At 45.5% G+C, this 14,187-nt stretch overlaps 1 protein-coding gene across 2 annotated transcripts in view; it reads right to left on the bottom strand.

The window, feature by feature from the left end:
* Window positions 1-14,187, bottom strand: part of ZDHHC3 (zinc finger DHHC-type palmitoyltransferase 3) — a 402,886-nt gene that overhangs the window by 76,903 nt on the left and 311,796 nt on the right. For both annotated transcript variants that reach the window (XM_069648316.1, XM_069648317.1), the window contains exon 5: window positions 5,154-5,235. In XM_069648316.1, coding sequence (XP_069504417.1) covers window positions 5,154-5,235 — 82 coding nt within the window. The remainder of the gene's footprint in view (window positions 1-5,153; window positions 5,236-14,187) is intronic.

Here is a 14,187-nt window from a genome sequence, read left to right as displayed (position 1 = left end):
TCAGTTAGATGGACATGGCTATTGTCTGTGTTACGGAGATTAGGTATGGGACTGACATATTAAGTGGGTGCAATTGCTGTGTAGGGGCTAGAGTCAAGACGGGAGCAGTTATATCAGAACAATGGCAGCTAAGCAAGGGTACGAGACAGGGGTGTGTTAGGGAGAATTCTCAGAAATGTGCCAATTCCCTCCACCTTAGAGACCCCCAGCAACTCTGCTGGATTTTGAGGACTTGATTTTTTCAACCTGGAGAGAGCGAGACTCTTTTTTCCCCATTCTCTCATGTATTTTAATATGATTTTGTACACTGTGTTTCTTTTGGTTGTGGATTCTGACAAACTCCATAGGCATCATCTTTTACATTGTGTCACACAGCACCATCAGTGCAGTGACACAGGGAAGTCTTTCAGATTTCCCAAAAGTTTGAATACCTTCTTTTGGTTAAACTACTGTTTCCAAGAGCAGTAAAGTGAAATGGACTGGACTTACATTTGTAACTTTCTAGACCCAGCACACACTATCTTACAATAGGGTGCTGGAGAAGTTACCTAGTAGCTCCTTTGTCTAGCTTCTCATGTAACAATTTTATGTTACCCTTTTCTCACTGAATGGCTGGTGGCAGTGGTTTTGTTTTAACTACCATGGTGTGCATTTACCGCAGGCTGCGTTCGCAGCTGCAGTACAGCACCCAAGGGTGCAATTTTTGTCAAAATGGCCCCGCTCTTCTTTTTTCGCCATTTCTTTGTCGAAAGGTCCTTCTTGAGATTTACTCTGCGCGCCAAATCAGGTTAGGTCCCATTGTTCGCTTTGCCTTTGGCGGGATTCACAAGTGAAGCCCGCCTCTGGCTCCAGGGTGTCTGGGGTAGGCAGGAAGTAAAGGTGGTGCCCGAACCTCCCTGTGCTTAGTCTCCTAGGAGATCCAAAAGCGCTCTGTGGTGATTGGCGGGTATGACCGTCCGGCAAGGACAGCCGCCCTGCTGGGTGATTGACAGCTATGCTGGAATGAATGGGAGAGAACTGAATAAATGGCAAGTCTTTTGGCTTGGAAGGTAGAGTCGACCACTGGACGAAGGAACCGAAGAAGAATTTGAAGAGGACGCCTGCTGCAACTCCTAGACCGTTGGTTTGCCCGGTGAAGCCTTGCTGCAGTGCCGAAATGCCAAGTTTGCATCAACAGAGAAGCCCCTGCAAGGACGACTTCTCCCCTGGAGTTGGTGGGACCAATCAACTCAAAAGCAAGCCACCTAGACATCCATCTAGGAGCTGGTTGAATTTCCACAGAGTTGCTGCTGGAAATCGTATAGCCAGCGAGAGGAACCCCAGATTGTGTGCGTTGCTTTTAAGCTGGCCAAGAGCTCCAGGAAGATCCTCCGGACTCCCAGGAAGCAGGACTGACCGAGCCTGAGCCCCCTCAACAGAGTGGGGCTCAGGCACTGAAAGTGAAGTTTGCCGGTTGCGAGTTTTGACCGTCCCAGTGCAGGAGTCCCCCGACATCCTCCCTCTTGTCCCCACGACTGAGGCCCAGGAACAATGAGATCTGCACAGGAACAAGAGTCAACAGCTGCATATTTTCTTCATTTTAAAGGCACTGTAAAATGTCTAAGATAATTTACCTCTTACTGTAGGGTTGCTTGCATCTTCTACTACTCACAGGTCTAATCATCTTATGGCCCTACATTTGATTATTCTTTTCTTCAAAGACTTCTAAAACATTGTGCAAAGACTTTCTACTTACCTACCAAAAAGTGCTTCAGCTTACATAGACTTTTGCCTATTGACTTTGACTTAGCCTCTTCCACTGAATGACTCTTATTGGGGGATCTGAAAGTATTTGCCTGCTTAAGAATATTTGTGGTCTCTTGTTTGTTCTAAATAATCTTTTCCTTTGACTTATTACTACATGATCTTAAATGGAACAGTGATATATTAATGTCCCCAGCACCCTAGCAATTGAAGTCACCTGAAGGTGTAGGTAGTGTCTGTTGGCCATCCCAAAAGGGTATCTACTGATTAGAGATATTAAGAGTGTGTATTTCATGAAGTGTTTTTGAGTGTTACTATTATATTGCTCCCTTCTGAAGAAGGCGTATTCTGACTGATAAATTAATAATTGTTTATTCAAGAAACCTTGAGTGTAAGAGTTTATTTGAATACTTGTAACTGTAAAACTCTAACTCCACTACAGCTCACATTGACACCTCTTGAGAGGAGCCTGGCTGCTCAACACGCTACCAAAACTGTGTAGTACAAGCTTATACCAAAGGTTTGGTAATAGACACGCCAGGGGGACGGTAGCTCAGCTCATTGTACACAGATGACATGCTCCTTTACCTGCAACAACCTGAGATGAATTTACAATATGTGCTAGACATGATGGAGTGATACGCCGCCTGTCAGGCATAACGATTAATTCACAGACATCAAGCCCGTTTCTCCTGGGGGGATATGTTGGGAAGACGCACACAATCTGGCTACTGGTGCTACCAATAAAATGGGAATTGAATACATTTTTGCTATTTGGGGGTATACATTTATCATGACCCTCAGACAGAACACACACAGAACAAGGTGAGGGCTATGACCAAAATTGAGAACTACCACTGTCCATGATGGGACGGGCAGCACTGCTGAAAATGGTGGCGCTCCCGAGACTCTTAGATCTCTTTACAAATATCCCATTTGCAATACTGAGGTCGTTCTTCAATAAGCTGCAAAGCATATGCAGACGCTTCCTATGGCAGAACCCAAGGTGTAGGGTGGCGCTTTAGAAGCTGCAGAACTCCTATGAACTAGAGGGGATAAAAGTACCCACCTTTGAGGTGTATTTCGTGGTTAGCCAGGTGCAATTTGTGGCTAAATGGCTATCGGACAAACAAACACATGAGTCCAGACTGCTACAAGGAACAAGAATCCAGTTCTTTCTGAATGAAATTACATGGATACCCGACTCCCGTTTAACCAGAGTGCTTAGTCTGCTGAATTTAGGGCGTGTAATGTGGCGCAGAGCTTGCCCGTTGATGGGGAACACTACACCATATTCCCCATAGATCCCGTTAGTGACATTAGAAGGAATGAGCGACCAACTGCGGCTGAATGCGCAGAAATATTGGGAACCCAAAGGGGTGGCCACGATGGGAGATCGGCGAAAGGGATTGAGCGAAAGGGATTGAGGTATTGATGAGGGAGACGGGTGTGCACACGGGACAACACCTCAAATATTCCTGTTTACTGAGGAATGTAAAGAACAGATGGTGGTAGACCCAGGTGCCATTACAGCCAGATGAAACGATTGAGAAATGTTATGATGCATCAGAAGGTGGGCACAAAGTCTCGCGGATATACGAGCTGTTAATGTCCAAAGTGGGGAAGGAGTTAGGACAGACAAGATTACAATGGGAGGCGGACCTGAATGAACCAATCAGATGCGCTGTGGAATAGAGCTATGGTGTATCATAAAAAAGTGTCCAGGAACACAAGGCTCCAACAGATTCACTTGTACATAACCCATAGAATATATCTGACCCCGAATAGAAAAGCAAAATTTGGTCGAACAGTGACACAATCATGTCCAAAGTGCGGGGAGGTTGAAGCGGACCTAGTCCATATGTTCTGGGCTTGCATAGAGATCGGTAGATTCTGGGAAGAGGTGGCTCAAACACTAGCAAAGGCAGATTATTACCTTGGAAATCGTATCCCCCCTAGCTTGTTTACTGGGTGGCTTCACGAGGCCTAAAAGAGTTAAACATGGGAGTAAATTGCGGGATCTGGCATATTTATTAGAGAAGCGGAGGATAGCGATGGGGTGGAAGGCAAAGACAAGGCCTGAGGTACAGGTTTGGTGGAATGACCTGCTGAAATGGGCGAATGCGGAAACGGTGGAGTGGCAGGAAGCAGTAAACAGAGATTCAGATCAAGAGGGGGAGGGGGTGGAGCCCTGGAGACAATTTATTGCGGAACTGGCCACGTCTACATTGAACAATGGAGATACGGAACACAGTCCTGCACAAGAAGGTGCAGACACCTGAATGAGTAGAGGAGAGTAAGCAAGAGATTGTAGAACTGTGAGGCGCAAGTAGGTCAGGATAAGGGGAGGTTGGAGTTGGGGGGAAAGGGTAAATATAGATAAGTTGTGTACTGTGCTATACTGTAATTTATATTGCAATGCCTGTATGTTATAAGTTGTTGCATAAAAATTAAAAATTGTTTTAAAGAAAAAAAAGAAGAAAAAAAAAACTTTAATGTTTCACTACAGTGGGTGTGCCAACCTCAGCGGAGGATTGTTGAGATAGGTACCACAAAGGCGAAGTTTAATACCTAGAAATAACAAATGCCTGAAAGGTTGTAAGATCGTAGAGTGTTTTTGTGAGTCGCATGTCCATCCCGGAATGGAGTACAGCGACTGATGTAAATAATGACATGGCAAGTATCTGGCAGGCACAGCCTCAGAAACCAGACATCACTTGGGCTTTGTATGATTAAGTAGGGTTTAATCTGATATTGTTTCTTTCAGTGTACCTCACTTAAAATTCTGCTGTGTAGTCCTAGGTTTGTGAGGGTAGGATTGTGTTTTTCTTACCTTTAATATGTGGCCTGCAGCGGTCTCACCTATGTACCCATTTCTATTAACTAAGTAACGGCAGGGTCGTCATCATGGGGTGCAAGTTCGGCCGATATATATAGATATACACCAAGAAATTAGATCCAGATTCACAACTACACATTTAGACCAGTTTGTAGCACCGCTGGCCTTAAAGATTTATCAGGGCTTACAATCCTTTTTCTAGGAGGTGGAGTTAACACAATTAGGGGGTCAATGTGGAGGCTCTCATCACTTGATGCCGTATGCACAGACAACAAAGTACACCAAACATTCAGCAGTGCTTTCCACGTTTTGGTGGTGAAGGCTTGCGTATAGCTGTGTTCCGCAACGCTAACATAAATCAGGGATACTAACTCAAACGTGGAGGCTTTCTGTGATGAAGTGGCAAGAGCGGCACAGTCTGAAAATCCCTTTCTCAATAGATTGAAATAAAGAAAAAGTGTTAAATAGGTGAAGAGCACAAAGCAAAGGTATATGAATAAACTGAAATACAAAAGAGGGGCTTTGCAAAAATGTAATGAGACAGCACAAAGGTTTTCATAATTGTACTCACTTGCCCAGTCTTCTTCAAAGCAATACAAGAAGTGAAATCCCACCATTATTAGGGCATGTAAGGAGATTAGAGCTATGTACATCTGTAACATAAAAGATTTGTAAATGTCAAAAGGATTGTTTCAACTTCTTCTGTAAAATAAACACAAACCCGCATATAACCTCTTATTTGAACTTTTTCAATTTATAAACAGGTAGTGCATTACAGTGATAAAACCTTCAGGAGCGACCGAGTATACAGCATCAATACGTAAGGATATCCAGTGTAGATAAATACTGAAACAAATAGTCTTATTTCTGATCTCAGCAACTGTTGAGGATTCAGGTTAGTAAATAGTTATTCAACATGTGATGATGTGCTTATGCATACCTAGGTCTTATGGTTTGAAGATACCTTTGACCCACTTGCTGTTATGATTCAACTTTTGTTTGGATGTTCCACTTGAAAGCTCGGAGTGTTAAGAGATTTTTCCCCCAAATCCTCTTGTGAGGATCTATTCTAAAGGTACACAGGACTACCACAAAAAGGTGATAGACCAAAAAGTTAGCAGTGGGAATCAGGCTTCACTAAAGAAGGCTGGTGGATATGTACAGTTAGTTTCCCAATAGGCACCCCAAGAGAGTAAACTACACAGATATACAGAAAAATATATATATACTATTTAATAAAGGGTTACACATAAAACACAGACAGATCAAAGGTGCTTGAATTGTAATAGAGTAGGGCAGTATATATAAAATAAAACTATAAAGGGTGCCTAGATAAACCCTTCCCACTTAAGCGAAATGTCTGGCATATACCTCGTGGTAAACTCTGTACATTTCAATGCTGGAGGATGCCAAGAAACAGGCAATACACATTACTTTTTCAGGACCCGGACCCATAAATACCAAATCAGCCTTCCCTGGCACTCTGCACTTCTCTTGACTCTCACTTCATTTCTAAATCTCAGGACATCTTGTCCTCACTCTCCTCTAATCCTCACCCACTTTCAGCCCTCCCTTCGCCCCCCCCCCACCTCCTACTCTCCTCTTGTTCTCCCATAACACCTGATGAGGTTTCTAGACAGGTCCACTCTATGAATGTCTCACCCAAACAGGTGCTCACCTGTTCCTTCAGAACTATCAACGACAACATTGTCTCCCTTGCTCTAGCCGTGGCCGATTTCTGTAATCACTCCTTTGCCACTGGAGCCTTCCCCTCACTCCTCAAGCACTGCCTTGCCGATCCTTAGCCTTCTGCTGATCCTCTCTGTCCGGAAAACTACCGCCCCATCTCCATTACCCTGCCCCTCTCAGACTTGAGCCAGATCGCCTCAACTTCTGGAAGCTTCTCAAGACCTTCCTTTTCTCTTCGTCCTTACCTCTCTCCCTCCCCTGCTAATGTCCCGGTCTGCCTCTTGACTGGCTGCCTGGTTCCTTCCGAGTCTTCAGGACTCCAGGCCCATCCCATCCCAGTCTACCCCAGCACTTGGTCTCCCTGGACCTGCCCCCCATCCTGCACTTGCCCTTCTGGGCCTTCCCCCACCACCCCACACTTGCCTGGTAGAGCCTGCACTCTTGTAGCTGTCCAGCCCCTCACCTCGCACTTAGCTCGTGGACCTTCCTTCCCTGCACTCTCTGCTTTCCCCATGCTGTATCCACCTGGCCTCCCCTGGAACTTGCATTTTCTCATTGGCCCCTTCGCCCTGACCAGCAGCCCCCTGTCCCCCATTTCCCCTGAACGTCTCACTCCTCTTACTTATTTATTTTTTATTTTATTGTGCATTTGTTAGGCGCTTATACAATTGACTTGTGTTTCGAAGCGCCCACAGGGCAACAGGGAGGGAACATGGGATCAAAAGCAATGTATACACTGGAGGATAAAGACGGACCTACTAGGCCTTGTGAGCATTCAGAGCGTGCAAGTGCAGAGTGAGAAGAGGGAGGGGCGAGTGGAGGGTAAGTGCTGGAATACCTGTGCTTGTGGGAGAGCAGCAGATGTAAGTGCTCAGTGTATTAAGTGCTAGGGAGCATTGAGGTGCAATAAGTAAAAGTGCAGGCTTACAGTGGCAAAGGCCAGTGAGTGCGAAGGCAAGTGCTGTGTGTGGGCAGAGGCAGATGTGATTGGGTGTGGGAGGCCAGGGCCCCGAAGGACACATAAGGGCCCTTGTCAACAATCACAGCAACTGTGAGGTTAGCAGAGGACAGATGAAGGAAAGGAGGTGGTGAAAGTCTTGAGGCGCTTCCGGAACTTGAGGAGGTCCAGCACAAGAGGAAGGGGGAGGCTGTGATGGAGCCAGCTGAGGAAAGATCAGCCTGCTGAACCTCCGTTTAGCGAAACACTTTACACAAAGAATTGGTACCAGAGGAACATATGTGTCTAGGGGGAAGAGTATTTAGTAAGAGCAAGTTGCAGATAGCGTGGTCGCCAGCCCCAGACAGCCTTCTGGATGATGCAGAGGGATTTGAATTTAATCTGTGCAGCAATAGGGAGCCAGTGAAGAATTTTTAGGGCAGGAGAGATGCAGTCCCTGGGCTTGAGGCCAAGGATAAGTCTTGCTGCCCTATTCTGTATTAGCTGGAGGGGTTCTTAGAGAGGAAGAGGGTAGATTCAAGAGAAGGCTATTGCAGTAGTCAAGCCTAGAGAGAACCGGGGCTCGGGTAACATTGAGCTTCTCGGGAAAGTGAGAAAAAGGAGAATTCCTTTGAGAAGGAGGAGTTGAAAGTGGAACTTCTTGGCAATGTCCTTAATGTGAGGGAGGAAGAAGAGAGAAGAGTCGAGGATGACTCCACGGTTTCTGGCTACAGATGAAGGAGAATTCTTACTGCACTTGAACGTTCCGAATGTCACAAGTCCTAACAGCATCGTTTTGTTTTGTCCTCCCTTTTTTTCCCACCCTCTTGTCTTGTTGCGCCTCGAAACACATTGTGTATAGGCGCATTAAACATACCCAATAAATAAAATAAAAGATAGTCACTAATTTCCCAAACCTCTAGTGCAGGGCACACAATGTTCACTTTTCACTAGCTAGTGGCTCATGATAATTGATGGTTGGTGAGTAAGAAATGCTGTGTACATGTGTAGAATGTGGCCACAAATGACTTTTTATGGCTGGCTAGTAGCTTCTGTAACAGGGTCAGGGCCATGACCCTCCCTGGAGGAGGGAAAGGGGGATCCCAGTCTCTGAAACCCACTAATGTGCTATGCATATTGTTCATGGTGCCACACTCTGCACAAAATGCCTCCCAGTACTTTCTGGTCAGTGAACATTTTCCTCTTTTCCAGGACCATAACTCTCAGAAGACACCTGGGAGTAAACCAGGAAAACCCAGACCAGAACCAAACAAGCAGAACACTTGAAATACTGCAACTAGTACTGAAATGACACAACAACCAGATATTGCCCAACAACCCAGAAAAGCAAATCACTTACAGTGGCAGCAGAAAAACAAACTTTCAAACACAGCAGCAAGAGAAACAGCAGATCAGCCATTATAGACTATTATTAAAACTTTGCTGGAAAAGTGGGAGGGGCTTTGAGGATTTTTAAAGCTCTTCATCTGTGTAACCCAGTGTTCTGCTCAATTTATGCTTAGTTCAAAATGGCGCGGGCGCTATGCATTCTGAGAGCACTCGCAGCCATGTTGAATATTTACTTCACTACGCAGTGAAAGGCTGCAAACATTTTGCTGAAGTGTTAGATTCACAGTGCTGAGACAAACATGCTTTTTCAAACTTGGTATGCAGTCGAGGCCATTTCTGCTGAGAAAAGCTAACATTGTTATGACTTGCTACTGTTCTCCGTGGAGCATGTTTTTAGAGCAGGGAGGCCCTGCGTTCCTTGGGGGGAGCTCTCGATTGACCCAGCTGGCAACCGACGGCTGTTCCTCAACTGCGCAGGTGCAATTCCAGAAGGTTCGAGAATTAACTCCTTTTTTTGGAGTGCCTATATAGGCGGAAACCCGGAGGGGTCAGGTGAGACTTCAGCCAGAGAAGGACGCTCCGTCTGGCCTTCCTGTGAGCTGTAGCACTCTCTTCCTGGCTGCACCCCCGGAGTCTTCCAGCCGCTTCTGGACGAGATGAGGACAAGAATTACGCCCACTGTGATGTATTTCTGTTGACTTCTTTCCATGTTAGTGTTATGAGTTATTTCTATGTACTTGTAATCTTTGAATAAATAGCCGTAAAGAGCTGATTATCTTCTAAAGAGTGCGTGGCTGTGAGTTGTTGTGTCTGTCTGTCTGTTTCTGGGTTGAAGTATTTGCTCTATAATTGCATTGGTGATTTATGGTAGTTCCGTGCACTTTTCAGAGGAGAGCAATACACCCAGTCCCTGGGAAAGGACAGGCACCCATTGGTTCCTAGATTAGGGTGAGAGATGCAATGGAAGGTGGAGGAAGAGACAGAACCAGTATAACCAAAGTATGAAGGGAGACCGAATCAAAAGCAAAGTTTGGATTGCTATGGTGAAGTCAGAGGAGGCGGAGGAAGAATGCTGCAGAGGAGCGTGGAGGCAGATTACTTAGGCAATCTGCAAGGTAAAGTATTTGTGAGGGAAAGTAGTACCAGTTTGCGATAGTGAATATGAGAGTGTTTGTGAAATTGAAGGTAGCAGTGATGGAAGAGTGTGTGGTGGGAGACGTAGGTGGAGCAAGTGGGCACTGGGACAAGAATTACGCCCACTGTGATGTATTTCTGTTGACTTCTTTCCATGTTAGTGTTATGAGTTATTTCTATGTACTTGTAATCTTTGAATAAATAGCCGTAAAGAGCTGATTATCTTCTAAAGAGTGCGTGGCTGTGAGTTGTTGTGTCTGTCTGTCTGTTTCTGGGTTGAAGTATTTGCTCTATAATTGCATGGATGATTTATGGTAGTTCTGTGCACTTTTCAGAGGAGAGCAATACATAATGGCGCTGTGAGCAGGGTTATTTGTGATGAAGTGTTCCAAATATTCCAGCATCTGTTTGAACGTAGATAGGCTTCGGTTATCTTGCAAGCGAAAGTAAGTTGGCAGTGAGTGTCGAATTGTGTTAAGCTGCTTTTTTTCCTTGATGGTGTGTGCATGCTTGTGGGAGTGATGTCAGAGAAAAGAAAAAAATATAGATATAAAGAGGTTTTGTACCATCCATTTTGCAGTAATGAATAGTTTGTTCAGGAAAAAGAGTGTTACCGCTGGCGGTGAATGCTTTGATGTTGTTATTCCAGGCTGGACTAAGAGTCCATATGATAAGTTGGCTCAGGCATGGGCTTGTGGTGCCGAGCTCAGTGAGACTTGGGATCAAGGATTGGGGGATGCCGATCCGGCTGATGTAATCGCATGCTTGCAACAAGTTTCAGTAGAACGTGGTAAAGAATGTGCGGCATTAGGTAGGTGAGGTTGGGTTCTTTTGCATGCTTATAGGAAAATACATCAGAGGCAAATGGATATGAAAAATTAGGTTTTGAGATTAGAGAGAGAGCTAGCTGTAGAACGACAGACTGCGTTAATACAGCAGATTCAAATGAAACGGTTTAAAGATAAGGCCGACACATATCAGGCGGTGGCCGAGAGGGCAGCAGTCAGAGTAGTTCGTTATAAATATAGGAAAAGACGGGGAGGGGTCAACAAAAGAAAGGTGGCAACTGTAATCGCTGGCGCCGACTGGGATCCAGACAAATGGGATGGGGATATTTTTGATTCCACCAGTCTAGAAAGTAGTTCTGCAGAAGAGTCTGACCCCAAACCAGAGGTGAAACAGAAAACAGTGGCAGCAAAGCCTGTTAGAAGGCGGCGAGCCACAGAATCCTGGTGGTGGTATGGTGGATTTAACCACGCTGGAGGATTACACACAACAGGAGGTTGGGGAAATGATTACCCGTTTGAGGCAAAAATCAGGGGAAGCTTTATTAACATGGATGGTGAGATTGCTAGATGGGGGTGCTGCAGAGTTGTTGGTAGATTCTACTGATTCACCACGTTTTTTACCCCTGTCAATTGACACCAATGTACAGGAGGTCTTAAGAGCAGGACCGCCCCCTGATGCAAATGGTCAAGATACGCAGGTGTCTTTGTTGCACCTGATAGCCCAAGCATGTAACCGTAAATACCCCATTACCACAGATTGGCCTAGTGAAGTAACGAAGTGGTATACATTGAGAGAAGCAATTCAAAAAGTCAGAGAGCATGCTATGAAAGAGGCTATTCACAAAGATGCTCCTGATCACATGGGAGCCGTGCCGCTCTCAGTTTCAACTTGTAACATGGTGATTAGAACTGCGCCACCCGCATACAAGAGTATCATTATGATTTGCTCGTAGGCATGACGGGCAAGGCTACTGATGAGGTAGTAGATGCCATTAGGCAACTTGCAGATTTGGGAGAGTGGGACAAGAGTGATAACAAGCCACGGGGGAGAGAGGGCCGTAGTGAGAGAAGAACTGAAGGCAGGCGGCAAGATAGCAGAGACTCCCGAGTGTCCCGAAAAGACATGTTTTTGGCTTTGTTAAAAGATGGTGTGCCACATGAAGAAACTGATGGCATTGAAACCAGAGTAATGTATGAATTATACAAAAACACGAGGACTTGCAGCAAAAGAGCGCTATAAACAGGTTAAGAAACAAGTAGTCACCACGCCAAAGGGGGATGCCTCACCTTCCGCTCCCCCTGCAGAAGAAAGAGATGAAGGGTCTATGGGGACACCTTCCCCGTACCAACCGACATACGCTGATTTGAGAAAGGTGGTGAGTGCAATGCTAGAGGCGGAGTCAAGTCACACTCATTCGAAGTTTGGCTAGGGTACGGCCAAGCTCCGGCAGCGTCTGCCCACATAAAAGTGAATAGGCGGCCTCATGTTGATGTTAATATTTTTTGGGGGAGAGGAAATACACAAGGGGTGCGAGCATTGATAGACACCGGAGTGGAGGCCTCTTTGATTCATGGTAATCTGACACAATTTAAAGGCAAACAGTTCACGATCACAGGTTTAGGGGGAAAGTAGACCCCCGCAGTGCAAACGCGAGTGGAGATGAAAATCAGCAATTTAAGGAGGCAGAAATACCAAGTGTTGATTGTTCCGATACCCGAGTAAATAATTGGCTTTGACATTTTGGAAGGGCTAACCTTGGGACTTGGCGGTAAAACGTACCAGTTTGGGGTGAGTGCATTGATTTGTACACCCATTACTGTAGGCAAATTGAAGATGCCCCCAGTGCAAGTGCCAATAGCAACAAAGCGGGTAGCAATGAAACAATACCGCATTCCTGGGGGGCACAAGGAAATTTCAGACACCATCAAGAGTACGTGGAGGCGGGTGTATTACGCCCAATTACCACATCATAGAACAATCCGCTCTGGCCCATTAAAAAAGGGGAAGGGTCGTGGAGGATGACGGTGGATTACAGGGAGTTGAATAAACATACTCCTCCCTTAGTGCCCGCAGTCCCAAATGCTATTACTTTGAGAATGTCCAAAAGTTCGAGGGGACTTAGTATGCAGTGATTGATTTAGCCAATGCATTTTTCTCCGTGCCAATTGCTGAAGAGTATCAAGAACAGTTTGCATTTACGTGGGGTGGACGTCAGTACACTTTCACGAGACTACCCATGGGGTACATGCACAGTCTGACTATCTGTCACCGGCTGGTGGCAGAGCACTTAGACAAGATACCGTGTAAACCTGACATACAAATCTCTCATTACATTGATGACATTTTGATTCAGGGCAAGGATTTTGATGCACAGCGTGCAAAGTCAGTTAGATGTCCTTATGGAAGGATTGAAAAAGGAAGGGTGGGAGATTAATCAGAGTAAAATTCAAGGTCCTGCTGAAACAGTGATATTTCTAGGGATTCAGTGGCATCATGGGCATCGGGAAATGGTGCCAAAAGCTCAACAGAAAATACTCATATTCACCACTCCAACAAACAAAAGGCAAGCTCAGCAGTTTATCGGACTGTTTGGGTTTTGGAGACAGCACATTCCGCATTTAGGGCAGATATTAGCCCCCCTCTACAAGGTGACACGAAAGAAATAGGAGTTTCAGTGGGGGGAAGAGCAGCAGAGAGCCTTTGAGATGGCGAAAGACACCGTGCAGCAGGTGCTTGATTTATGGCCCTTGAAGGAAGGCGAAGTGGAATTAAATGTATCCGTGCAGGACAATTATGCTAACTCGAGTGTGTGGCAGAAACAAGACAGGAAACATGTGCCATTAGGGTTTTGGAGTCGTAAGTTGCCCGATGCTGGTAACTCATATACTCCGTTTAAGAAGCAATTGCTGGCATGTTATTGGGCTCTTGTTGATACTGAGCAAATGACGGTGGGCCATGATGCATTGATGAGGCCAGAAATACCGATCATGCAATGGGTACTGAGCTCTCCTAAAACACATAGAATGGGACATGCTCAAGAAGCCAGCATAATTAAATGGAAATGGTAGATTCAAGATAGAGCCAAATCAGGAAAGGGTGGAGTGGCAAAATTACATGAGCAAGTAGCCAGCATACCGCCCTCAGATTACATACCACCGGAAGTGCCTGAAACAAGTGAGTCTTTCGTGAAATGGGGAGTACCTTATAGCGATTTGACCGTGGAACAAACAGAGCATCCTTGGTTCACGGATGGTTCAGCCCGATACGTGGGAACTGAGCGGTACTGGAAAGCAGTGTCGTACAATCCCAAAACCAAAAAGATGTTGACAACGACAGGGAAAGGAAAGAGCAGTCAGTTCGCAGAACTTTACACAGTTTACCAAGCATTGAAACAAGAGACCCCTGGTCAATGTTATGTGTACACAGATTCATGGTCAGTGGCAAATGGATTGGCAGTGTGGTTGCCAACTTGGCAAAAGAATGGATGGAAGATTCATTCAAAAGAGTTGTGGGGAAAAGAACTGTGGCAAGATATTGCAGAAACGTTGTTACAAAGTGAAGTCACTGTATATCATGTGGACGCGCATTGTGCCACAGATTCCTTAGAACGTTGGTTTAATTCTGTTGCAGATGAAAACACCAAGATTGCCTCAGTGGATGCAGAGGCTCGGGAAGACAATTTGGAGGGTTTGGCCAAATGGGCCCA

The sequence above is a fragment of the Ambystoma mexicanum genome, chromosome 2q (genome assembly GCF_040938575.1).
Source record: "Ambystoma mexicanum isolate Mex_15411 chromosome 2q, UKY_AmexF1_1, whole genome shotgun sequence".
Taxonomy (NCBI): domain Eukaryota; kingdom Metazoa; phylum Chordata; class Amphibia; order Caudata; family Ambystomatidae; genus Ambystoma; species Ambystoma mexicanum.
This window is presented reverse-complemented; position numbering and strand designations above follow the sequence as displayed.